At 49.1% G+C, this 25,358-nt stretch overlaps 5 protein-coding genes across 5 annotated transcripts; 2 read left to right on the plus strand and 3 right to left on the minus strand.

Annotated features, from left to right (window-relative positions):
• Nucleotides 1–11,591: 11,591 nt before the first annotated feature.
• On the minus strand, nt 11,592–13,717 carry GGS23DRAFT_620575 (PLP-dependent transferase). The gene has a single exon (XM_051521112.1). The coding sequence runs from the start codon at nt 13,387–13,389 to the stop codon at nt 12,052–12,054; it is 1,338 nt and encodes a 445-aa protein (XP_051372444.1). The 5' UTR covers nt 13,390–13,717; the 3' UTR covers nt 11,592–12,051.
• A 477-nt stretch (nt 13,718–14,194) lies between these two features.
• Nucleotides 14,195–16,063, minus strand: GGS23DRAFT_511841 (uncharacterized protein; the record flags this gene model as incomplete). The annotated part of the gene is made up of 1 exon (XM_051514561.1): nt 14,195–16,063. A coding segment is annotated over one exon (1,863 nt), but the record flags the coding sequence as incomplete, so codon positions are not given.
• Nucleotides 16,064–18,125: 2,062 nt separating this feature from the next.
• On the minus strand, nt 18,126–19,649 carry GGS23DRAFT_511898 (uncharacterized protein). Its single transcript, XM_051514564.1, has 3 exons — nt 19,247–19,649; nt 18,780–19,152; nt 18,126–18,711 (listed from the first exon to the last, which is right to left on the minus strand). The coding sequence occupies exons 1-3, from the start codon at nt 19,451–19,453 to the stop codon at nt 18,320–18,322; spliced, it is 972 nt and encodes a 323-aa protein (XP_051372446.1). The 5' UTR covers nt 19,454–19,649; the 3' UTR covers nt 18,126–18,319.
• Nucleotides 19,650–20,137: 488 nt separating this feature from the next.
• GGS23DRAFT_511871 (uncharacterized protein) lies at nt 20,138–22,059 on the plus strand. The gene is made up of 4 exons (XM_051514562.1): nt 20,138–21,118; nt 21,173–21,604; nt 21,686–21,852; nt 21,916–22,059. The coding sequence occupies exons 1-4, from the start codon at nt 20,248–20,250 to the stop codon at nt 21,964–21,966; spliced, it is 1,521 nt and encodes a 506-aa protein (XP_051372447.1). The 5' UTR covers nt 20,138–20,247; the 3' UTR covers nt 21,967–22,059.
• Nucleotides 22,060–22,601: 542 nt separating this feature from the next.
• GGS23DRAFT_511873 (uncharacterized protein) lies at nt 22,602–25,332 on the plus strand. The gene is made up of 5 exons (XM_051514563.1): nt 22,602–23,039; nt 23,128–23,632; nt 23,987–24,729; nt 24,860–24,957; nt 25,037–25,332. Exons 1-5 carry the CDS (start codon nt 22,874–22,876, stop codon nt 25,064–25,066), a joined length of 1,542 nt encoding a protein of 513 aa, XP_051372448.1. The 5' UTR covers nt 22,602–22,873; the 3' UTR covers nt 25,067–25,332.
• The last annotated feature ends 26 nt before the right edge of the window (nt 25,333–25,358 follow it).

A 25,358-nucleotide genomic window follows, 5' to 3' on the forward strand; every position in this document is an offset into this window, starting at 1 on the left:
AAGGAAAAGAAAGGAGAGAGGGCTAGAAAGGGGGAACGAGGATGGCTAGAAAGGCATAGCAAGAAACGAGTGAATGGCTGATGGCTGTGATATCTATATGTCTAAGTCTTACTGATGAAAATATAAGTACGCGACCCATATAAATACGCATCGAAAAGGCTACGTGGCCTAGATCCACCGCACTACTATAATAGCTATCACAGCTATCAGCTATTTACTCCTTTTGCTATGCCTTTCTAGCCATCCTCGTTACTCGTTTCTAGTCCCCTTCTTTCCTTTCCTAGCTGCCGTTTTTAGCTAGCCGATTAACTAATTATAGCTATTTATAGCTATAATCTTAGGTTAATCGGTACTAGGCTAGTTATTAATAGTTAGGTAGTCCTTATTTCGTACTTCTATTATAGCGTACCTATACTACTCCTATTTAGTATAGCCCGTACTTACGGGAGCTATAGTTACTCTATATAGGCATAAGGCCTATCGTAGCGTGTCACGTGATATATCAAGAGGGCATATCTTACCGCACTACTACAATATCGGTAAGGGCGACAAGAGGGGTCTCTAGGCATTACTATTCCTATGGCTATTCTTAATCTTCTAGGCTGTCTTATTTAATATCGTATCTATCTCGTATCGCGGTATCGTCTATATAGGTCTTTTAGGCTGATCGGTAGGTTCCCCGATCAGGTTCGTAGGTATAAGGTCTGTCGGTATCTTCATGTGGTAATTAAGGGCATCGTGGCACCTATCGGTTAGGGAGGCAAGGAGAGACCTCCCTAGGTACCGTAACTAGCTAGCAGGGATAAATAAGGGCAATCGGAGCTATCGGCAAGCCTCTTGCAATTGAAATAAACTGATCGGTAAAAAACGGATGCCTTCAAGCTCGTGCGAGTACGTAAAAAGGGGTGGTGGCGGTAACGGTATCAGATTAACTAAGGGCGAAAAACTGCCATCTAGGTACTGGTAAAAAACGACGGAGGCAAAACTAGGTAAAAACGGGCACAGCTCCTTTAAAAGGGATAACTGAGAAACGAGGATAAGGGATTCCTGCTGATCGGCGAACGAGCTTTTAGGTAAGCTGATTAAAAGCTGATGGGAGGGCGTGGGTTATTAAGATGGTCGCCATGGTTGTCTGCCCTCCCTGTTAATCCTGACCTAAAAAGCTATGGCTAAAAGCCACGAAAACGGCTCCTAATTAACTAAAAATCAGGGAATCTCCTGATCGACGAATCCTGAACCTAATAACTATAAAAACGGTCGCAAAAGGTTACTCCTAAGATAAGGTAAGGTTCGAGCTACTAGGTAGTTGCTACTAAACAGGAGCAGCGTGGGTACGCTAACGAAGGCACGAAAACGGCTACCCAACTACCAACAACTGGCCCAGTGCCGATCAAACCTAGATCACAGCTGTAAACAGCTATAATCGGTTGATCGGCCAGCTGAAAACGGCAGCTAGGAAAAGAGAAGACTAGAAAAGGAAGGCAACGAGGATGGCTAGAAAGGCATGGCAAGAAACGAGTGAATAGCTGTAACTAGTAATGGTTGTAAGTCTAAGTCTAACTGATGAAAATATGAGTGCGCGACTCATATAAATATAGATCGAAAAGGCTACGTGGCCTAGATCCACCGTACCACTACAGTAGTAGACTAATATCTTAATACGCGGGATTAGTAGTAGGAAAGGCGATACTAGTACCTCCGGAAGAGGTAGTTAGCCAAATTAGTAGTTAGAAAAGCGGTATTAGCTTTTAGATATACGCGCCGATAGTAATTATAAAGAGGACCAATAGAAGATAACTCGAAGAAACGACCGATAAAACCTAAGAAAACGTAGATTTAAATGGTAATTTCGAAAGAAATACGGTATGAAGACGTTTAGTAATATCTATAGTCAACGAAATCGACGGCTGAAAAAGGCGAAAAAACTTTTCCTCGGAGAAAGATAATAAAGCGTTTGAGTATATGGCTTAGCGAAGAGTTAAGAGCGTCCGAGGCGTAATATAAGAAAGGAACGGCGTTAAAATAGTAAGAAATACGATAAGGTTTCGGTTAGAAAAACAGTACTTCGATAAGGGTATTAGAGGCGCTAGTAATAGACGGAAAGGCGTGCTTAATACGTCCTTAAGCAGAGTTTTTTAACTCCGTTAGTAATATATAGATTAACGATAGTCTTTAAACAAGTAGAAACGGCGTGTTATTAATATGTTTTTCGGCAGAGCCTCGCGGCTCTGTTAGTAGTACAGAAGGATAAGCTCTTAGCCTTTAAATGAAACGATAAAAGATAGTCTTTAAACAAGTCGGACGGCGTACTATAATACATCCTCCGACGGATCCGACGGAATCCGTTAACGGAAGATAAACGAGGGTTTTTAAACGGCGGTAAACGGACCGACGATCCCGTAGCTACGGGAGTTAGGCTAGACTTAATAGTCGCTTATATATAACTTCGTACGCGGAGCTTTAAAGCTCTATAGTTTAATAGGAGGATCGGAACAGTAGCTTTAGGAGAGTAATAATACCTTAGAAAGAGAAAAGAAAGCCCCGGAAAGTAGTAGTACCCTAGGGAACGAAGATAGTAACCCCGGAAAGTAGTAATACCCCGGAGAACGAAAATAATAGCCCGAAGAGCGGATAACGTAACCTAGGAAACGGACGGAGTATCCGGAGGCGCGGAATAGCCTCCGGGTAAGCGGTAACGGCGGCCCTAGGGAAATGGCATACCGGAGGGCTAGATAGTACCCGGAGCGCTGGTAATATCCTAGGAGGAGGAGGATAAGGAAGAGGGGGACTCCCGGGGAAAATAGCTATCGGAAAGGCGTAAGTTAGGCTACCCCTCCACGAGCCACCCCTTCACGAGCTACCTAAATTAAGTATTACATAGTAACTACTACGTTAATAATTAAAGCTATTTATATTACTAAAATTAATTAAAACCCTTTAATTCCGGCGTTATAACCTCGATATAGTCCTCCGCTTACGATACCTCGTTTTTAGGCGTTCCTAGTACCGTTTTAGCCTCTCTAAGCACCTCCTCGTCGCTTACCTCGTCCTTATATACCACCCTGCATTTTAACGACCTTTTTACCCGCCGTATTGAACAGGAGCAGCGTGGGCACGCTGACGGAGGCACGAAACAAGGACTGCCCAACTGCCAACAACTGGCCCAGTGCCGATCAACTAAGATCACAGCTGTAAACAGCTGTAATCGGTTGATCGGCCAGCTGAAAACGGCAGCTGGGAAAGGGAACTGAAATGGGTAACGAGGATAGCTAGAAAGGCATGGCAAGAAACGAGTGAATGGCTATAGGTCCTGATATCTATAGGTCTAAGTCTAACTAATGAAAATATAAGTACGCGACCCATATAAATACGCATCTAAAAGGCTACGTAGCCTAGATCTACCGTACTACTACAGCCTCCCCAGTTCAAGTAATCCCTAAGGAGTAATTAAACTCCTAATAGCAATAGGTACGGTAGCTCTCGTTTCCTATTAATCCTAAATAACCTCTAATCAACCTAATCCCGATTAACCCTAATTAACTAAAAGCTAGCCAGTTTAATCAAAGGCTAATAGGATAAGTTAGGAAGAAATAGGGTAATCCTAATAACTAGGAACGATTGCAACTATAATAAGTGGGTGGTGGGGTGGGTGACTGCAACCGTATCTAACTATACCTAATCCTGATTAATCCCGAACCTATTTAATCGTTACTAACTAGGAGCTAAGCTAGTTTAATCAACGATTCATAGGAAACAGGAAAGATTCGATAATAACTAGGCTAGCGGAGCTATAACCTATAAACTAACCTAATCAACCTATTCCTAATTAACCCTAATTAACTAGGAGCGAGCTAATTCCATTAAAGGCTACTAAGAAACAACAGGGATCAATAGTTAGGAAACAGGAACTACAACAGGCAGGTAAAATAAACGTAGCTCCCGTGAGAAACGAAAGAAATAATCCCATACGATATAACGTAATCCCGTCCTTCTCGTCCATAACTAGCTTTACCGATCCTTTTAACTAATCCTAATCCTATAAACTAACTAATATATCCTATTCATACCCGACTATTTCCGTTTCTAACTATTATTCGTCCGGCAGCATCTACCGGGCTTCCCTTGACCCTCGATCCCTCCCCTATACGTGGTTCTAGAGGCTCTCTAGGCTCTTCCTACCAACTACATATCGGTAAGGGCGATAAGAGGGGTTTCTAGGCATTACTATTCCTATAGCTATTCTTATAACCGTTCTTAATCTCCTAGGCTATCTTATTTAATATCCTATTTAATTCGTATATCGCGGTATCGTCTATAGGTCTATCGCGCTAATCGGTAGGTTCCCCGATCAGGTTCGTAGGTATAAGGTCTGTCGGTATCTTCTTATAAGGGTATCGTAGCACCTATGGGTTAGGGAGGAGAAACCTCCCTAGGTACCGTAACTAGCTGGCAGGAATAAAATAAAGGCGATCGGAGCTATCGGCAAGCCTCTTGTAATTAAAATAAACTAATCGGTAAAGAACGGATGCCTTTAAGCGCGTGCGAGGTTATAAAAAAAGGGGTAGTGGCGGTAACGGAGTCAGATTAACTAAGAAAACGGCCATCTAGGTACTGAAAAACGACGGAGGTAAAACCAGACGAAAACGGGCATAGCTCCTTTAAAAGAAACAATTAAGAAACGAGGATAAGGGTTCCTACTAATCGGCGAACGAGCTTTTAGGTAAACTGATCAAAAGCTAATGGGAGGGCGTAGTTATTAATGGTCGCCATGGTTGTCTACCCTCTCTATTAATCCAGCCACTTGAAAATTCTCAATCCGAAAGCCACGAAAACGGCTCTGGAGCTACGAAAACAGCTCCTAATCAACTAAAAAACAGGGAATCTCCTAATCGTCGTATCCTAAACCTATTAACTGCAAAAACGGTCGATTAAAAGGTCGCTCTTAAGACTAAGGTAAGGTTACGGCTCGAGCTACTAGGTAGTCGCCACTAAACAGGAGCAGCGTAGGCACGCTAACGGAGGCACGAAACGGCTACCCAACTACCAACAACTAGCCCAGTACCGATCAACCAAGATCACAGCTATAAACAGCTATAATCGATTAATCGGCCAGCTAAAACGGCAGCTAGGAAAGGGGACTAGAAAAGGGCAATCGAGGATAGCTAGAAAGGCATGGCAAGAAACGAATAAATGGCTATAGGTCCTAATATCTACAGGTCTAAGTCTAACTAATGAAAATATAAGTACGCGACCCATATAAATACGCATCCAAAAGGCTACGTAGCCTAGATCCACCGCACCACTACAGTATATCTACTATACGAACGAAGCGCTCCCCTAGCGCTACGCATACCTTCTTACGCGTCTTAGTAATAGCTCTGTCGTTTTTAACGGTTTTATATTAAAGCTAGGTTATAAGAGTCGCGATCGTATTAGCCTACCGGTCGAAGGTATCGCTAGTTTTCTGAATAAATAACCGCTACGATACGGCCTTAGCCTTAGAACTAATAAGGATAAACCGTTAAGTAACGTTTCGTAATGCTTAGCTATTTAAAGGTATATTAACGTATTCTAGAGCTAATAACGTTAGGAAATTAGGTATTTTCGGCCTTTCGATAGCTTCCGATATCCCCGACCGTTTCGGCCGAGATCTAGGAATACCCTTATCGTTTATAATTACGAATCTCGACGATAACGGCTTTTCGCGGTTTCTAGGATAAATCCTAAAGGTCCTTTAAGCTCTTTTAATGGTTCGAGAAGTTATTATATCGACCCTAGCTTATCGGTATGCCTTTAATATATCGATCTTAATAAGGCATGGGTTTAGATTCGTACTTTAGCTCTTCCTAAGGAGGCTTTTAAGCCGTTTTTTTAATAATCCGAATATCCCGACATTTAAAACCTATACGACGTAACTATAGTAAGGCTAGTAGGAGACGAGCTATATTTTGCTTTAAAGATAACGCGTAAGAAAGGCGTCGTGGGTATACGATTTATAACCGTCGTAGATTAAAACGACTTATTTATTACCGAAACGGACCCGAATATAAGGAATAAAGATACCTTCGAGCTAACTTAACGCGATATTATTACTAGTTTATCCTTTAAGTAACGCCTAGAACCATTAATCCTTCTAAAGATCGTAAGAATCGTTAGGAAACTACTAAGCCTAAACGTCGATACCCCTAAAAAGTACTAAGGGAGGAAGAGGCTTTCCGCCGAAGCCTATATACTTAAGAGTAATAATTTATTAATCTTTTTCAACGCCTTTCTTAAATACTATATAAGTATCGGCTTTAGAAATTACCTAATAATTACCGGTAACGCCTTATACGATACCTATCTCGTCGGCGTTAAAGAAGCGCTCGAAGGGAATGGCTAATAATTTAGGAGCTTCTAATCGGTTGAAAAAGAGGTTAATATTATAGTGGTACGGTAAGACATTCCCTCTTGATCCATTACGTAATACGTTACGATAGGCCTTATACCTATATAGAGTAACTATAGCTCCCGTAAGTACGGGCTATACCATGCTTATTATCGCGTTTATTACCTAGCTAGATTACTATCTTTATTATTTTTACCTTAATTAAAGATTCGTTTTTATTATTAGATTCGTCGTTCTTCGATTAGTATATCTATCTTAGTTATAAGCGCTTAAGTTACTTCGTCGTACTGCTATAGCTGAATAAGTAACTTTTGCATTTTACCCCTTTTCTCCCTTTACCTCTTATGCCTTCGGGCTAGCGACTACGATATCTCTATAACCAAGGGACATAGCCGAGATATAATAACCGCATTAGATTCCTTATCTCTCGATTAATATAGCGATATTAGTTTCATTTATTTTGGACCATCGTACGTATTATAATCTTCGATAGAACGTACTTTCGAGTAAATATATCCGGGTCTTTAGCATCGCGTACGCTCTACTCCTCCTCAATATTTACCGCTGTAGCGCCCTTAATCCGCTTATAATCGACGATCTTAGCCTTAAAGGCCCTAACCTCCGGGTTTCGATCTAAAAAACGGTAATACTAGTACTTCCCTAGCTTTCCAGAGCCGCCGTTAACGTTTAATAAGCGGTCGGCCATAAGCCTAAATTAAATAAAGACTAACGCGAAGCCTAACCTAGCTTACGAAATAATCTAACGAGTTAATTTAGCTTCTAAGATTGGTAATAAAGCCTACCGATTCTTATTTAGCTCTTATCTCGTTAGTCTACTAGCGAAACGGCGCGCTAGGTAGGAACGAGAGACGCTATATCGAAGGATAGCTTTTCGGATACTAATACCGTATATAACCTCCCAAATAACGGCTTCCGTACGGATTTACGTTTCCTTTAAAGATACTATCTTAATTAATAAGAAATTAGGAAGAGATTAAAAGTAAAAGGAATTACTAAAGATTAAAACTAACCGAGAAATTATAGATTATTTAAGCAAGGGCGTCGCGTTAAAAAGCGCGTTCGTGGGTCCTAACACGGTGGTCCGTGAAGGGGTGGCTCGTGGAGGGGTGCCCTAGCTTACCTGGTAGGCGAAGAACCCCGAGAGACCTACGGAGGAAAAGGAGGAGACCCTGGGGTATAGTATAACCCCGGGAAGAACGAAGGAAGGAGACTTAGGTAAACATTAATACCCTAAGAGGCGGAGGCAGTAACCCGGGGAGCGAGTAGTATACCCCGGGGGACGGAGATAATACCTAAAGATACGGTACGTGTTCTAAGGCGCGGAAGAAAACGAGTTAGATTATTAGGATTAGATAAAGGAAAAGGGCAGTAGGGCGTACTTTTTTTTTTCCAGGAAGGGACCTTATATAATAGGCTATACTTATTATAAAGCCTAAGCTAGTACCAGGGCATGGTACGTAATTAGCCCCTAGTATCTAGGGAAGATAAAGCTAGTAGTTATAAGTACGGCCTATAGGGCATACCTTTTTCTTATTTTTCTCCTCGTTTAACTTTAGTTTATTAATATATAGCTTTTACGTAGTGAATAGCTCGTAAAACAGTAATACGTAAATTAAATTAAATTTCACGTCGGCTTTTATTTAATTTAAATTTATAACTAAACGTTTATGAAACGTTAACGACTGTTTTAAAAAGCTAAAGAAGTACTAATATTAACTTTTTTTAAATCTCAATTCGGAGGTCAAAGCTTTTAAAGTTAAGATCGTCGATTATAAGCGAATTAAAGACGTTCCGACGATAAATATTGAACAGGAGCAGCGTGGGCAAGCTGTGATAGAGGTACGAAAAGGGCTACCTGTTAGGAATCACGGTTGGGAGGGTACCAACCTATGGGGATCACAAGGCACAAGAGGGGAAGGTACGTACGTACCGAGTAGAAGAAAGGTTATTCCACTTCCTATTATGCAGGCGACAACTCGTGGCACAATCAGGGCTCGCCTAAAGAGCGATGACTCTTGGCACCCCGACGGGTTACCTTAAGGGTGACTAGAAGAAGGGTAATAAGAAGAAGGCTAGAAGGGCATGGCAAGAAACGAGTAAATCGCTATAATTAGTAATAGCTACCTAATGGATACTTAAATAAATCTAATTAATGAAAATATAAGTACGAGACTCATATAAATATATATACAAAAGGCTACGTAGCCTAGTCCTACCGCACCACTACAGTATATCCCTCGGTTATAAAGATATAGTAGTCGCTAGCCTAAAGGTAAAGAAGGTAAGAAAAGGAAAGGGGCTAAATGTAAAAGTTACTTATTCGGTTATTACAGTACGACAAAGTAATTTAAACGCTCGTAACTAAAATAGATATATTAATCAGAAAACCACGAATCTAATAGTAGAAACGAATATGAAATTAAGGTAAAAATAGTAAAGTTAATAATCTATTAAGTAATAATTATAGCATAATCCGTACTATAGTGGTGCGGTGGATCTAGGCCACGTAGCCTTTTCGATATATATTTATATGGGTCGCGTACTCATATTTTCATCAGTTAGACTTAGACCTATAGACATTACTTGTTACAGCTATTTACTCCTTTTGCTATGCCTTTCTAGCTATCCTCGATTACCCTTTTCTAGTCCCCTTTCCTAGCTGCCGTTTTTAGCTAGCCGATCAACTGATTATAGCTATTTATAGCTATAATCTTAATTAATCGGCACTAGGCTAGTTATTAGTAGTTAGGTAGCCGTTTCGTGCCTCCGTTAGCGTACCTACGCTACTCCTATTCAGTAGCGACCACCCAGTAGCTCGAACCTCACCTCATCTTAGGAGTAACCTTTTACGACCGTTTTTACAGTCATTAGGTTCAGGATACGCCGATCAAAAGATTCCCTAATTTTTAGTTAATCAGGAGCTATTTTCGTAGCTCCGGAGCCGTTTTCGTAGCTTTTGGCCTTAGCTTTTTAGGTCAGGCACCAGGATCAACAGGGAGGGCAGACAACCATAGCGACCATCAATAACCACGCCCTCCTATCAGCTTTTAATCAGCTTACCTAAAAGCTCGTTCGCCGATCAGTAGGAATCCCTATTCTCGTTTCTCAGTTATCTCTTTTAAAGGAGCTATGCCCGTTTTTATTTAGTCTCGTCTTCGTTTTTTAATGCCTAGATAGCCGTTTCCTTAGTTAATCTAACTCCGTTACCGCCACCACCCCTTTTTTTATAACCTCGCACGCGCTTAAAGGCATCCGTTCTTTTACCGATCAGTTTATTTCAATTACAAAAGGCTTACCATCCGATCGCCCTTGTTTTATCCCTTCCAGCCAGTTACGGCACCTAGGGAGGTCTCTCCTTACCTCCCTAACCGATAGGTGCCACGATGCCCTCAATTACTACAAGAAGATACCGACACACCTTATACCCACGAACCTAATCGGGACCTACCGATCAGCGCGATAGACCTATAAACGATACCGATACGAACGAATTGAATAGATATTAAACAAAACAGCCCAGAAAAAAAAAAAAAACAGTCATAGTTACAGAACAGTCACAAGTTAATGCCCGGAGACCCCTCTTATCGCCCTTACCGATATATGGTTAGTAGAAAGAGCCAGAGCCCCTAGAACCACGTACAGGGGAGGGATCGAGGGTCAAGGGAAGCCCGGTAGATACTGCCGGACGAATACAAGAACGGTTACACGAAAATAGCCAGAAACGAGTCAGAAACGGGCATAAACAGAATATATCAGTCAGTTTATAGGATCAGGATCAGTTAAAAAGGATCGGCACTAGTCATAGACGAAAAGGACGAAGATTACGTTACATCGTATGGGATTATTTCTTTCGTTTCTTACGGGAGCTACGCTTATTTTACCTGCCCCGTTGCAGTTCCTGTTTTCTGATTAATCCCTGTTATTTCTTAGTAGCCCTAATGGACCTAGCTCGCTCCCAGTTAATTAGGGTTAATTAGGAACAGGTTAATCAAGTTAGCTTATAGGTTACAGCTCCGCTAGCCTAGTTATTATCGGATCTTTCCTATTTTCTATTAATCGTTAATTAAACTAGCTCAGCTCCCAGTTAGTAACGATTAAATAGGTTCGGGATTAATTAGGTTTAGGTTTAGGATTAGGTACGGTTGTAGTTACCTACCCTACCACCTACTTATTGCTATTATAATCGTTCCTAGTTAACCTACCTAACTTATCCTATTAGCCTTTAATTAAACTAGCTAGCTTTTAGTTAATCAGGGTTAATCGGGATCAGGATCAGGTTAAACAAGAACGAGAGCTACCGTACCTATTACTATTAGAAGTTTAATTACTCCTTACGAATTAATTAAACTAGGGAGGCTGTAATAGTACGGTAGATCTAGGCCACGTAGCCTTTTCGATATATATTTATATGGGTCGCGCACTCATATTTTCATCAGTTAGACTTAGACCTATAGACATCACTTATTACAGCTATTCACTCCTTTTGCCATGCCTTTCTAGCCTTCCTCGTTGCCCTTCTCTTAGTTCCCTTTCCCAGCTGCCGTTTCAGCTGGCCGATCAACCGATTACAGCTGTTTACAGCTGTGATCTTGGTTAATCGGCACTGGGCCAGCTGTTGGCAGTTGGGTAGTCCTTTTCGTGCCTCCATCACAGCGTGCCCACGCTGCTCCTGTTCAGTACTTACGAGAGCTATGGTTATTCTATGTAGGTATAAGACCTATCGTAACGTATTACATAATGTATTAAAAGAGTATATCTTACCGTACTACTATAGAAGGTATACGTAACGTTAGGAAAGCAATTCGTTTATATAATGGATATACGGTAGGTAAAAAGGTTGTTAAGAGGTAAGGTAATATATAGGAACGAGGTAAACGACGAAAAGGTACTTAGAAAGGTTAAAACAGTATTAAGAATACTTAAAAACGAAATATCTTAAACAGAAAATTATATCGAAATTATAATATCAAAATTAAAAGTTTTTAATTAATTTTAATAATATAAATAGCTTTAATTATTAACGTAATAGTTATTAAGTAATGTTTTACTTAGATAGCTCATCGAGAGATAGCTTAACTTAAGTAGAAACTGTAAAAAGGTACGAATAATTATGTTAACTTTACTTTTAAATTAAACTAGTTCATATACAATTCTCAATAAGAAAACTCTATAATTTAATAAGGCTTGACATAATATAAATACTATTCGGATAGGATAAAAAATATCTCTTAAGAAGAGAATTAAACTGACGTGCTCTTCTCCTTTTAATATCGAAGAGGATTGGCGTAGGCACGCTGTAAGAGGAATCCAGACCGGACAAGAACGCGCAGCTGCTGACAGCTGGCTCCGGGCTGATCAGGTGGGATCACACCTGCAGGCAGCTGTAAGCTGTTGATCGGCCAGCCATGGATGGTAGCTGGGAGCAACAACAAGAACCGATGGAGGGGAGACTCTAGAAGGCCATGGTGGGAAACAAGTAATTAAAACCTATGGTATAATCCCACCGCACCACTACAATACACAAGGTACCGGGGCCATAAGTAAGTTGTTGTTTAAAAATCGATAGGCAAAAAAGACTCGGAATAAAGAACGAGTAAACACCTACGTGACGAATAACGATCTCGCCCTGGTATCCTTGCCCCTCATACTGGCAGGCCTCGTGTTATCCCGAGCTCCAACATCGCGACGAACCTCCGCACATCCTCACGGTCACTGTAGAACCCGAACGAGACCCTCACCCCTAGGCGGTTCGGCGTCACGCAGGCACCCTGCTGCTCCAGAAACCGCCCCCACCCGCCTCGCGCGCCGAGGCCCAGGACGCAGATGTGCGGTGCGCGGTGCTCCCGCGCGCGCGGGTTTACCACCAGTACGCCGAGCCGATCGCACGCCGCCATCAACGCCTCCGTCAGCCCGTACAGGTGCGCCTCGACGTCCGCGGGGCCTAGGACGTCGAGGTAGAAGCGCAGCGACGCCCGCGCCGCCACCGCCGCGACGAAGCTCACGTTCGCGTGCTCGAAGCGCAGCGCCCCGTCGCGGTACGTCAGCGGGCCGTCGGCCGCGCACACCAGCAGATCGGCGCGCAGGTCGCGCACGCCGGCCATGCCGACGATCGGCGGCGGCGGCAGCGGTAGCAGTAGCCGGCCGTCATCGTCATCGTCGTCGTCGTCGGCGAACACGTCGGGCGCCACGTACAGCGCGCCGAGGCCGACGGGGCACCCGAGGCCCTTGTGCAGGCTGAAGGCGGCGGCGGAGACGCCGAGCGCGCGCACGTCGAGCGCGGCGAAGCCGACGTGCTGGGTCGCGTCGACGACGACGTGGACGCGGCGCGGGCGCAGGGCGGCGCATAGCGCGGCGACGGCGTGGCGCTGGCCGCCGTCGAAGGCGACCGAGCTGAGGCCGACGGCGCGCGTGCGCGCGTCGACGAAGGGCGCGAGCGCCGCGGCGTCGACGGCGACCGGCGCGCCGCCCGCCCACGCGCGCGTCGGCACCTGGCGCACCTCGAGGCCGGCCGCGTCGCGCAGCGCCAGCCACCCGTGCGCCGTGCTCGGGTGCTCGACGTCGAGCAGCACGACGTTGTCGCCGCGCGCGAACCGCAGCGTCCGCGCCACGCTGCCCAGGCCCTCCGTCGTGTCCCGCGTGAACGCGATCTCGGCCGCAGACCCCGCGCCGATGCACCGTGCCAGCAGCCCCCGCACCTCCTCCACCACCACCCGCCACCCCGCGTGCGGCCGCGCCGAGTGCAGCGCCTCCGCCGAGTACTGCACCACGGCCTCGTGCACGACCAGGCTCGCCGGCGGCGCTGACGCCGAGTTCAGGAACAGCACGTCTTCGCGCAGCGCCAGAGGCACCAGGTGCCGGAACGCGGCAAATTTCTCTTCCAGCCTCCTGGTCTCCGCCGCGGCCCTGTCTTCGTCGAGGACCGGCTCCCCCGTAGTTCCGCGCCCCGGCGTGGCGTGTTCGGCTGGTATGTGGGCTGTCATTCTTTCTGGTTGGTGTCAAAACCTGCGAAAGTAGCGGACAGCGAGCGAGCCGAAAGAGGGGAGGAGGAGCGGCATTTATGGCTGCGCGAAATCCGAGTGCTTTTTCTCACTTGGGACTTATTGTCCATATCTTGCGTGCGGCGGTTGGACGGTTTATATAACCCCACGCTTTCTGGCCGCCGCGAAGCCAATCGGGGTAGCGCCAGATTCGTATGTCGGGCATAGGGAATATTTTTGGGTATCACGATTGGCAACTCGTATCACGCTGGTGGCCCCGATTCTCCCCCGCAGGGTAGCATTACCCGAACGACGTTATTACCTCCCTCCATGTTCCGCGAGATCTAAGGTAACAACGTCAAGATTACGTTGGGGAACCATCGTATTCGGCCGATGTCCCGGTCTGCCGCCCAGGAACCGGAACACGGCACGCTGGGGCGGAGCCCTCTCATCGTATAACTACCGCTCCCGGCCGGATCCCGAGGTGTGGCACAAACCGGGAACACCACGCGGGAAAAGTACTAAGTTGCGCACAGCGCCCATATCCCACACAACCGGCGATGCGAATGAAAACGATTTGTAATTAATATGCTCTAAGTCACAAAGTATCTATTAATGGCAATGGATGGTATCAGCTTCTTACCTGTCAATCGGCAGCAAGCTGCCCACCCCCTCGGAAAGAACGGCACGAAATATCAACATGCCGCCGAACTCCCCGCTCGATGCCGACGCAGAAAGAAGAAAAAAAATCAAAACCGAAACGCTATGTGTAAATGCATCATTCGCAAAGACGACCGCCTAACCTCCAGCCTACTTAATCCCTGACCGTAGCCGTCGTCGTCACCATCTCCTTCTCCGTAACCTTCACTGTCGCCGGGGGCTCCACTTGCTTGGCGCCCGGCACCACGAGGCTGCCGCGGCCGGGTATCCCGTGGCCCCGCCCGGGTCCGAAGAAACCTCCGAAGGGGCTGTCGAAGAAGGGGCTGTCTGTCTCAATCGGGATGACATGGAGACCCGAATCGGTCGGGATGGTGAAGGTTCGGGTCGGCGAACTTGTAGGGGGTGGTGGAGGCGGTTCGGTGGATGAGGTAGCAGTGGTGGGTGGGGAAGCGGGTGCAGTGACAGTGCTCGGCGGGGCGGCGGGCGAAGTCGCAATGGGCGACAGGGTGGTAGGCGAAGAAGCTTTAGAAGTAGCGGAAGACGACGGTGGACTTTGGGTGGACGACGACGCCGTCACGAACTCCGAGGGAGTGGGTGTTACAGTGACAGTCTTCGTAATTACCTGAGGCGGCGAGACCGAGGTCGATCGGGTCACCGTGTTGAATGTCGTGGGTGTAAAGGTTACCGTTACCGTCTTCTCTCCAGCCGTCGAAGTGCGCGAGGACTCGGCGGGCGCCGAGGGAGGGCTCTGTCGAGCCGAACTAGCCGTCACCGTGGTTTGCCCCGTCGCTGTGACGGTCGGCGTGATCGTTAGCGTAACCACGCTACCGTCGGCCGTGGACGAGCTAGCGGGAGCCGAGCTCCCTACCGACGACGCGCTACCACCCAGCGATTTGCGAATGGTATCTTCGTCCCAGCACCCGAGCTCAACACCAGCAACCGTGCGCATTGGCAGGGCTTGGCAGGCCAATGCGCCTGCGCAAGGAGTGATATCGAATGTGCCCGCACTGGAGCATCTCCCGATGTTCCCATTGATGCAAGCAACCTGGCCGGGTACGCACGCGGATTGCTCCGTCAACCCAGCGAAGATTTCGTTGTAGCGCTTCGCATCAGCCAGGTTCTTGGCCAGGACTTCGGGGGTGACTGTACCCGTCGAGGCGGGAATGGAGGTTATAAGCGTCGGGATTGCGTCGTTCAATGTCCCCGTCGCCGATACCGAGCGGGACACGTACGATGACTTCTTGATAGATGTCGGTGCATCTGTAATTGACGGAGTTGCTGCCTCACGAGTCGAAGTAGCCAAACTAGCCGAGCCGGTGTCCGGTCTTGCGCTAGTAGATAGGGAAGGCAGTGGTGAGGTGCTCAAAGTCGCAGTCGACGCGGTAGGCTCGGAGGCGGAGGAACTACTCGTATCCACCGTCACTCTCGATGCGCTGGTGGCGGACCGCGTCTCCGAAGGCGCTGAAGTCAGGCTGTTTGGAGAACTCTGTACGGAGGTAGACTGGGACAGAGAACCGGCGCTAGAAATTGCCGAGGATGACGGCGACGAGAGCGGAAGGGATAGAGAACTCGAGAGGATGGGCCGAACGGAGGACGTGGACGAAGTGATCGTCGCGCTGGGTGACGTAACGTCTGTGCTTGCCGTTGTCATGGCCGCATTGGTGGGAGGTGTTGGCTGAACCTGCACAGTGGAGGAGGGGAAGATGCTGACTTGGGGAATCGTATTACCCTCTTGCAGTGATGACGACTGAGAGATCGAAGCCGCAGGGGCGGATTCAGTCGAGGATGAGGGAGCGTCCGTACTGGAAAGGATAAAGGTTGAGGGTATAGAAGTGAGAGTGCGTATTAGTGGGGACGTAGAGGATGATAGAGACGAAGACGACGTCGGCGTCTCGTCAAGAGTCTGCGAGAGGGTAGATTCTGATACTGACGATGTCGCAGACGTAGTCGCTACTGTAGTATTCTCGAATCTGTATACTTTAGGGAATCCCACCCGGTCTCGCCTTCTGACTCTGTAGGCTGTTAGTTTATCTCCGTCACGGTGGTGAAGCTTGTTGGTTTCATACCTCTCACCGGACCTCGACGGCCCCGCCGCCGAGGCCCCAGAAAATAGAATGAAGTGCAGGAATATCGGGATCCGCATCGGGAATACGGGGTTGTTTTGGGGTTGCGAGCGGAGAAGAGGAAGGGAAAGCGAGGATATCGCGAAGAAAATGAAAATATATGGTAGGAGAAGACGATTAACAGGTTGAAGATACGGGGCAGTGGTGATTCATATTCGTCGTTCGTAGTCATAAAGGCAGATAATGTATCAAAGCCAGATTGATTTTACCTTCAGAACGTAACAAGAGGACGAACAATTGAGCGCTTAGAAAACAATAAGAAAATAGCCTTGATGAGTAGACGACAAAGAAAATCTGACAAGACGAAAAAAAGAACTGCAGCTCACGGGACCAGCTTCGAGATTCAGAAAAACGAAGAAGACCAACTTCCGAAGAGGGTCGGTCCCTCAGCGAGGAAACGTCCTCGTCTTGTAGGGAAAAAAAAAAACGAAGAGACGACGCGCATCCGGCTACTATCCCGCCCCGGGCGCGACTATGGCGCCCAGGGACCAGGTTTCGATGGAGTTTCGGCCAAGATGAGAAATACTGCCAGTCGGTAACACACAAGAGAATGCCCATCGGGGGGGCTAGAGAGCGCAGGGCGGATGGCAGATTGTCCAATAGGCCGGCATTGGACGAAGCTGCTCCGGCCGAGGGGATAGAGCCATGTCTGCGCCGGCCAAGATGCCTGGGCGCTGTGTCGGGCGTTCGAAGGGCGCGAGGAAACGGTGGCTAAGCGCTGTTGTGGGCCGTCGAGGCCTCTTCATCTCGCGTTCACGCGAGCTGGCGCCTGCGCTGCTATTGGTAGCGGCCCGTTGCGCTGGCTGGCGGCTGCGGAGCTCGTGAGCCAATCGCTACCGCCACCACGCTGCAACCTGCGGCCGCCAAGGACAGCGAAGACCATGACTACCTACATTAAGGATGCGGCTCGGTTGGGCATCAGCGAGCCTCACCCCCTCCCCTCCCCTTCGTGAGCACAAGTGGCACGACGGAGAGTAAGAGAATAAAAGGAAAGGAGAAAAAAGACGGAAGAAAGGAAGAAAAAGACGAAGGAAAAGAGGTAGGTATGGGCCACCTAGGTGCCGCTTCGTTGTGCTTGCACATCCTTCTGTGTCTTTGTTTTTTTCGAGAATTTTCTTTTTTCAGTTCCCGTCTCTCTTCCTTCACGAGCCTTTGATGTTGTTGCGGTAGGTAATTCAAGGCCACCGCCGAGACTATTATTACCTACTATTTTGTTCCCCTGCAAGATCACAATGCATTCATTTCCATACCCAGTACCTCGATTGAGTACCTAACTCGGTGCAGGGATAAACTGCACACAGCGGACCGCCCCGTCGCATATCATGTGATGCCCCCAGGAACAAACCAACCGGCTGGAGATGCGGCACGCCCAATCGACTGAGGTACCGATACATGTGCCCTGCGCGTGCTTCTCGCCGGGCATATGTATTGAACACTTGCAGGTTCATCGGAGCCCCGCCCTTCTCGGGAGCCGATCGTCGCTGAGGCCGACTCCCGGCGGAACGGGTTTGTATACAGCAGGTAAAGAATTCATTCCACCTACCTACCTATCTTGTTCTTGCGATGGTAACCCCTGCTATTCTCAGCCAGCATCACTACTTTTCCCCGGCCGCCTACAATCATCACATAGGTTGCTTACGGGGTACCTTAGGTACCTAGGTACTCGCTGGGGGGGGGGCAGGATGTACCTATACATAAGTGCCAGTAGCGGAAGGCTGATAGTTTAGCGCCGAGATAGGGTACCTCCTAGTGCCATTTCGTTCGCGACCCCTCCTTCACCCCACCAACCCCACGTACTTAGGGTATGTATAGGTACCTGTACTTGGGCGTAAGACGAGACGAGACGCAGGTCAGGTAGCTGAGTACACACAATACCTATCTACAATAAGGCGTCTGACGTGAAGAATAAATAACATCGGCTTGTTCAAATCACAGACACGGGATTGTTCGCGGATGATTGTAGGTTGGGATGTGTGGGATTCCTAGTAGCAACACGAAGAGGAGAAGCAGCAGAAGATGACAAGGGAGAACAGACGTCACCGAAGTCGTCTCCATCACCACCAATACCAACAGAACCTAATCCCTCCAATGCCTGCACCCATGCGCCCGACGCAGCACCTAATTGTCAACCCCTTCTTCCACCCACCTTGCTAGCACCACGGATCGACAAAATAATGCCCACATCGTTCCGAAATATTTACCTTTTGCGCCCTATCCCAGGGCCCGTAGTAAACATAACCACTACTACCATAGTACGGCGTTTCGTAGTTGTGAACGACGATGTGATGATACACCACCGTATGCTCGTAGCCCTCGAATAACCTCCTGAAAATCCGTAAGGCTGACTCGGCCGCGCTAGCGGGCTCAAACACGCCTGTCGAGGATGAGACTGAGCCCAAGGTAACTCGGTTCCCGTCCTCTCCTATTTTTACGACCTCTGCCTTGCCCAACACGAACGCCTCAAGCCTGCCGCTTTCCATATCTTGGGTTACCAGTATGTTCGTCACGGGCTCCTCGCCCCGGGAGTTGGGGATGATTGTCTCTATCCCGATATCAGCTCACCGCGTCTCCGCCATCAACTAAAGGGGGGGGGGGGGAGGGCGCGCATACCTGTCCATTCGCCTATTCCAAAGTCGCGAACATGACAACACACGTCTCCGTCCTCATTCACCACAGACACGACCACGGCCTTGTCTGATGCAAATGTGCAGATCGGCGTACCGATGCGGGCATTGGTGGAAACTGGCATGCCCTTCTCCCACGAGTTAGTCTCCTCAATATATCGGACGGTACAGATGGCGCCGTCGGTATCCTGGTAGAACACTACAGCGCCATTAGGTGTCGGCGTCCCGCTGACTCGGCTCGTCGGATGGACGACGACGTCCCCTAAGCCCTTTAGCGCCACAGGCTTCCACTTCTCCCTCCTGCGAACAAATGCGCTGCACTGGAGCTGGTTACTTTCGCCTATGTAGACGATGAATGCCTACAGGCTGATGTTTAGCAATCGCCTCGATCTATCATGAGAGCCCTCAGATGGTGGGGCAGAAGGAACACTAAAGAGGCCGAGGAGTGCGTACTTGATGTTCGGTCACAATATATGCCGCGGAAGTGTCCTCTCGGGGATCGCTAGCCACTCTCCGCTGACTTCGAAGCTGATCCTTCTCAAAAACCTTCTCGACGAGGCGTCCATCAGCCTGACTGAGAAGACATAGGAGGCCTTCGTCCGTGGTCATCGAGCCGACCGACTGCAGGCACCGGACACAGGTTTTCATGTCGCTGGCCATGGTTGCGCGTGGCAGGGATAGGACAAAAAGACTAAGCGAGGAGTCGCAGGATGTCGGGTAAGTTGAGGGTCCTTGTGCTGGGGAATGCGACACATTCTCTTGTCCCTCACCCTTAAATAGACACACCGAAGCGATCCCGTGGCTCTTCCCACCCTGATTTCGCTGCTCCAAGAGCTGCAGAGCCGCATCCGACAAGTACAACTCATCACATGCCCCTGTTGCAGGCTAGAAAACTTTGCTCCGCGTCATCGGACGATCGTGAAGTTACAAGACGACCAGTCTAAGCAAAGAGTGTTATCGTCGCTTAAGCCTGATTATTGCGTGCATCCTCCGGGCACAAATAGCCATGCATACGTGTATCCGTACCTCCTAACGCGGGGTGTTACGGCATAGATGGACTTCGTAGAAGCCCATAGTAAGTGTAGGATGGTGGTCTCACGTAGATCTCCCATTGGTAACGATAACGGTCCCAAAACAGAAATAGCCACAACTTTTGCTTCCTATTGGGGATGGGCACGTTGGGGTGATAGCCTACCGCACAGCCTAGGTATGTATGTCACTATACATGTGTGATATCGAAGACGGCGAGGATGGGGCGTCCCCGTTGTTAGGTTCACACCCGTATATAGCCTTCCCTCGACGGCCGTCGTCCGTGAATAAATACGTCAACATGTCCTCAAGGCTTGATCAAGTCGAGCGCAGAACCCTTCGTCTCTTCCCTACCACACTTGAAACTAGCCGCAGTGCTGAAAGATCCTACTCTCTGTTTTTCCATCTTTCTTTTCGCCTCCACAATGGATATCCACCAAGAAATTCGAGAGGATTCCCTCACGGACTCTAAACTGAACGACTATCTCGTTGCCGGCAATGACATCAACATGCAAGATATCAAGACTGGATTTACACCGCTTGCCACGGCTGCAAAGTCTGGCCGGGTTCGAGTCGCGAAGTTGCTACTTGAACACGGGGCAAACCCCAATCAGAAGACAAAATATGGTTGCACCCCACTCTACTTCGCAGCCGATGCTCGGACGGACCGCGAAGGGATCGTCCGGCTTCTCCTCGACAGCCGTGCTTCCGTAGACCTGACGGACCCCGCATGTCATAACGAGACGCCGCTTATGGCAGCCATTTCCAAAGCCCGCGACTACAAGGTCGTCAAAATGCTACTCGATGCGGGCGCGTCTCTGGAGGCCACAAACAACAAAAACAAGACGGCAAGGTCAATGGGTGAGCAGTCGGATATCCCCCTGATCCGGGAGGCCGTCGCGCATCCGTACCAGCTGAGTTACGGCCAATCCGAATGGCTCGAAACTATCATCAAGCTCATCCTATTCATCCTGGCTTACATTGGTCGTTGGTTCGTCGATGGTACCAAGGGGGTTGTAGCCGCGCTATATGGCGTGCGTGAAGCCACGGAGCCGGATGAGAACCTCGCTGACGAAATCGGCAACCCCACCACTGCTGAACAGTTCAAGGAGAGCATCAACACTTATATTAAAGACAAGAAACTTGACGATTTCTTCGATTCAGGGGACAGATACCTTCATGACCTGGCCGAGAAAGCGTTGGAGCTTGAGAAGGACCCCAGAAACCATTTTACAGAGCCGGACGAGATCAAGAGTCTCGTCCAGCTAGCCCTCTTCCAGCCGATATTTTACTGCGGTACGCCGTCAAAGCTGTGCCCTCGTATCGTGGTACCGTACTGACGAGTACTAGATGATAGCGGATCCATGAATGCACGACTTTTTGACCCGCCCAAATCAATGAACGGGATGGACGCGCAGAGGGAGTTGGTGAAAAGAATGGCCCGCGTTGCAACGCGTCTGGTGCCAGATAACACTGGTGCCCACCTGCGTTTCATCAACAGAACCGAAGGGGACCTCGACGACCTCGGGAGCCACGCGCTCGAGCAAAGGATGCTTTTCATGCCGAGGCGAACAGATTTGACTAATATCGGCACCGAGCTCGAGGCCAAGATCCTCAAGCCACTTGTATACGACGTCATTGAGCGTGACGGTAGACTCAAGCGACCGATCTTAGTCTTGATCATCACGGACGGACAGCCGTTCCCAGAACCCCTGGACACCCTCAAGAGGGCCATCCTTGAATGCGGCCAGAGGTTGTCCCGGTTCGGGTACCAGAACGAAGGTAAATATGACCCCCCCTGTATTCCCTTCTATTCCTGCTCTTCATCTGCTTGTGTGCCACGGGACTGATTGGAAATTGTAGCCGTCACGTTCCTCATCAGCCAAGTCGGCAACGATCCCCGAGCTGACCAGTTCCTCGATTTGCTGGAGGGTGACCCGGAGCTCGACCGCGTCCTCTACCGTACGGCAGGCCGCCTACACGAGAAATATGAGAGTCTCGGAACGAACCAGAAGGATATCGAACGATGGGTATGTTTCCTATGTCTCCTCGTCACTACTCAGGGATCCTCTTTCTGACACTTCTGGTATAAGCTCCTTCACATCTTAGCGCAGCCGATCCTCGGCCTACGTAGCGCCAATTAACGGTACCTTGGGGACATGTGGTCTTGGAGCAAGAGGATGGTAACTGTGAGATTGCTCGATTGGGTATTGCGTGCGTGTATTTTTGGCGCGACGGGGGGAGTATCTGTATTAACTTCATGGCGGCACCCGAGGATTGTTGAGCCGCTCAAAGTACTGTGACAATGATTATTTTCCTTTGTTAGAAATTCATTGGTATTCATATTTTCCTCGTAGCTGATTCGCCTTGTTCGAGGCCCATGTTCGTTGAAAGCAGTGACGTGTAAAATCTGTAGCCCTGGGCACTGGATCCCGATGAGGGGATGGCATTCGATCGACTATTAGTGTCCGTCCATCCAGCACTCCCGCTATGCACTCTTCCTGCATGTCTGACGCCTTGACCCCTGTCGTCACATCACACCCGTTTCTATATCCGACGATTCAGCTGTTACCGAGATGGGGGACGATCTTGACAGCTCTCTGGCAGGCTCGGGGTAAACCATGATGCCCAACCCCGATCCCCGTGCAGCCTACATAGTCCGCTCAGACCTTTGCGTTATGCTCCCACGCCCTGTACAAATTTCATAGGACGACTGGGGAAGGTATTCGATCATGTGAGCTTGAGAAAATCCACCCAAGAGGTCGAAGGAGGGTTGCTATGATTCCCAAGTGGCCGGTAGAGATGGCGCGGCAATGCCGTATCCTAACGAGACTATCCCTCGTCTGAAGGCGGGCAGAGCCTCATCGCGTCACGAGGAGAGGGCACGCGGGCTTGCCAGCGTACCCACCTGCTAATCCAACACACACACGCACACCAAGAGAAGAAGCAAAAAAGAAAAGGAAGCAAATCCTTCAGGTCGGCTTTGTGACAACACAAGGCTCCCAGCCTGATCCAACCCTCCAAAGCCTTCGCCGAGTTTCCTTGGCCACGATGTATCGGGGACAGCTGCCCCTTGGGCTGCGTCATAGAGCTCGCTTTGAAGAGGGTCGGAGAGGTGGTGAGCAAGAGCATGAAGTGTCGCCCAATATTGACGGCTTAGAAATGAGGATCGTCGAGTCCGCTATCGTGCTCCTCAAGTTTCGGAGGGCTGGCAACGGTAGGATCTTCCTCCAATAGCTCCCATTTCCCAACCCCCTTGCTCCCCTTAATGGCCACTAATACAGCCTCAAAATGGCCCACGATAGCCTATGACGCCAACGGTTTCTTCGTCCACGTCCCGGGAGCCCAACGCGGCGTCATCTTCACGGCGGGTCACAACCTCGTCGACGAGCAGGGGAGTCGTAGCACCGAGCTAAGAGTATGGTGGCAGGGAGAGCCCGATGAGGTGGCCGTGGCGCCTGAAGACGTGCGTATCAGTGCAAAGTATGAGGCGAACCCAACGCCCGCGTCCGCCGTCTTCGACTACGGTGCTATCCTCCTTCCCAAGCCAGCATCGGCGAATACGCGAAGGCCCGGCTTCGGCTTCGCGCTAAAACTGGCGGAGGAGGAAGTTCAGTCTTCAGTGAACATCACGACGTACAAGCCCGGGACGCCTATCGGCCCGGAGACCCGCCCGGTGCATTTCATCGGAGGGTGCACTAACCCTCAAGCCAAGAGCCAGATCGAGCACGACATTTCGACGGAGCCCGGTGTCAGCGGATCTCCAATCTGGGTCGGATACAAAAAGTATCCCACCGTTGTAGGAATACAGTACGAGACTGGTTTCTTCGTCCCTTTGTGAGACGGTTTTATCACGAGGCACTGGTGTGAGGATGATAATGTTGGCGGTGGTGATGAAGGCGATGATGATGGTGCTGATTCCGAATGAGTGAAGAGAAAGAAAGAGGAGACATGAGTAGGGCAAATGGACGGAGATTATAAGGGGTGGGGGCTGACCACATCCTGTCATATTACCACACAGACCCTCCAATCTATCCTTCCCCCGGCGTGATCTCAGCCACCTCTTCTAGCACCACCCCCCTCTCGCGAATCTCCTCTTCTGCCTGTCTGGTTGGTTCTTGTCGTCGGCCTCACTTCACTCGCTAACCGGTAATGTTTACTCAGCAACTATGGCAAGGGGATCGACAAACTCGGAAAAAGCGGCCGGGGAACACGCCTCACTCTCAGTGTGATGCGCGAGATCTTCGGGTGGGCCGGCGCCCTCGCAACGAACAAGCAGATACGGGTTGTAACTACTAGCGACGAAGACGAAGACGACGACAGCGACGACAATGACAACGTTAGAGATGACGACGGCGGCCGCGTAGAAGACCGAAAAATTTGCGATCGTACTGATAGTGGCAGTAGTAATGAGGGTGAAGTGTACGACGACGGCGAGGAATACAAAGAACGCCCCAAAGAGGAGGAGAGCGGGGACAGTTCTGGGAGTGAAAAAGAGAGCCCGGAGGCTCCGCCTCAAATGGCCGGACCACTCCTATTCCTCACATGGTCGCCGCAAGACCACATCATCCGCGTCGTCGTCGGCGAGTCCCTAGAGCCCAAATGGACCCGTTTCTTCGTCCTGCCCGTATACGCATCCCCTCTCCTTGTCTCCAAGCAGCCACTCTTCGAATATGCCTTCGGCCTCGAGAACCCCCCAAAAAACTGGACCCGGGAGCCAGACGCAAGTAGCCAGGAGGGAGATGGTAGACCCCTCTGGGTGTCGTGGGACATCGAGCAGAAAATGGCTACCCTAGTCACCTCGCTCCGACAGGCCCGCCTCGCGAGATGGGAACGTCAAGGGGACGCTTACGCCCTTAGGCTACTAGTGAGGAGAAGAAATGGAGAAGACCTATGGGAGGTGATCGGTATGCTGCGTCCCTCTTGTTCCGAGCCCCGACACATGCATACGGCTGTCTCCCCCCCCCCCCCCCCCCTTCCCCTTTTAACCGCTCTCAAGTCCCTTAAGCTACCACTGACACTCGTTATTATCTCTAGTACGGACTGACTCTCGGGTTGTAATGCCATGGGACCTGGGCGACCCTGGAACCGAGTTCACGGGTCTGGATTACAAAACACTCGATGATGAAATTCCAGTACGTAAACTCTCTCACTCTCCTACCGACAGTTACCCAGTATGCTTTCGCTTCGTAGCTGAGGTGACATGCCTCGCAGGAATCCTACAATAGGTTCGTCCTCGTGTAGAACCGCATGCATAGTTCTTCGTAGCTTCCTACGACAGAATGTATAAGCATGTTTAAATTCCAACGGCCTCTGAGAAGAAATACGCCTTCTCCCCCCCCGTGCTGTACGCCAACGTCAAGGTGGGGGTATCTGGGGCAGTGGGGTGTATAAACCGGCTTCAGTATCACCTTAACGATTTAATAATACCAATATAGACATGACGAGAATGATTACGTCGGATACATTGAATTTGCAATTTGCTATCCTAGCCTAGTTCCAATAAGCACGTATCCCCAAGCCCCATCTAGCGTTA

This window comes from Durotheca rogersii (assembly GCF_024521655.1).
Source record: "Durotheca rogersii strain YMJ 92031201 chromosome Unknown GGS23scaffold_8, whole genome shotgun sequence".
Lineage (NCBI taxonomy): Eukaryota > Fungi > Ascomycota > Sordariomycetes > Xylariales > Xylariaceae > Durotheca > Durotheca rogersii.

Excerpts from the sequence above, each read along its gene's own strand:
- GGS23DRAFT_620575 (XM_051521112.1), bottom strand. The coding sequence starts at position 13,389 with ATGACAGCCCACATACCAGCCGAACACGCCACGCCGGGGCGCGGAACT.
- GGS23DRAFT_511898 (XM_051514564.1), bottom strand. The coding sequence starts at position 19,453 with ATGGCCAGCGACATGAAAACCTGTGTCCGGTGCCTGCAGTCGGTCGGC. Across the intron at positions 19,153-19,246 it reads ATATTGTGACCGAACATCAA|GCATTCATCGTCTACATAGG; the intron begins GTACGCACTCCT and ends ATCAGCCTGTAG. Across the intron at positions 18,712-18,779 it reads TGGAATAGGCGAATGGACAG|AGACAATCATCCCCAACTCC; the intron begins GTATGCGCGCCC and ends ATATCGGGATAG.
- GGS23DRAFT_511871 (XM_051514562.1), top strand. The coding sequence starts at position 20,248 with ATGGATATCCACCAAGAAATTCGAGAGGATTCCCTCACGGACTCTAAA. Across the intron at positions 21,119-21,172 it reads CCAGCCGATATTTTACTGCG|ATGATAGCGGATCCATGAAT; the intron begins GTACGCCGTCAA and ends GACGAGTACTAG. Across the intron at positions 21,605-21,685 it reads GTTCGGGTACCAGAACGAAG|CCGTCACGTTCCTCATCAGC; the intron begins GTAAATATGACC and ends TGGAAATTGTAG.
- GGS23DRAFT_511873 (XM_051514563.1), top strand. The coding sequence starts at position 22,874 with ATGTATCGGGGACAGCTGCCCCTTGGGCTGCGTCATAGAGCTCGCTTT. Across the intron at positions 24,730-24,859 it reads AGACCTATGGGAGGTGATCG|TACGGACTGACTCTCGGGTT; the intron begins GTATGCTGCGTC and ends TATTATCTCTAG. Across the intron at positions 24,958-25,036 it reads CACTCGATGATGAAATTCCA|GAATCCTACAATAGGTTCGT; the intron begins GTACGTAAACTC and ends CATGCCTCGCAG.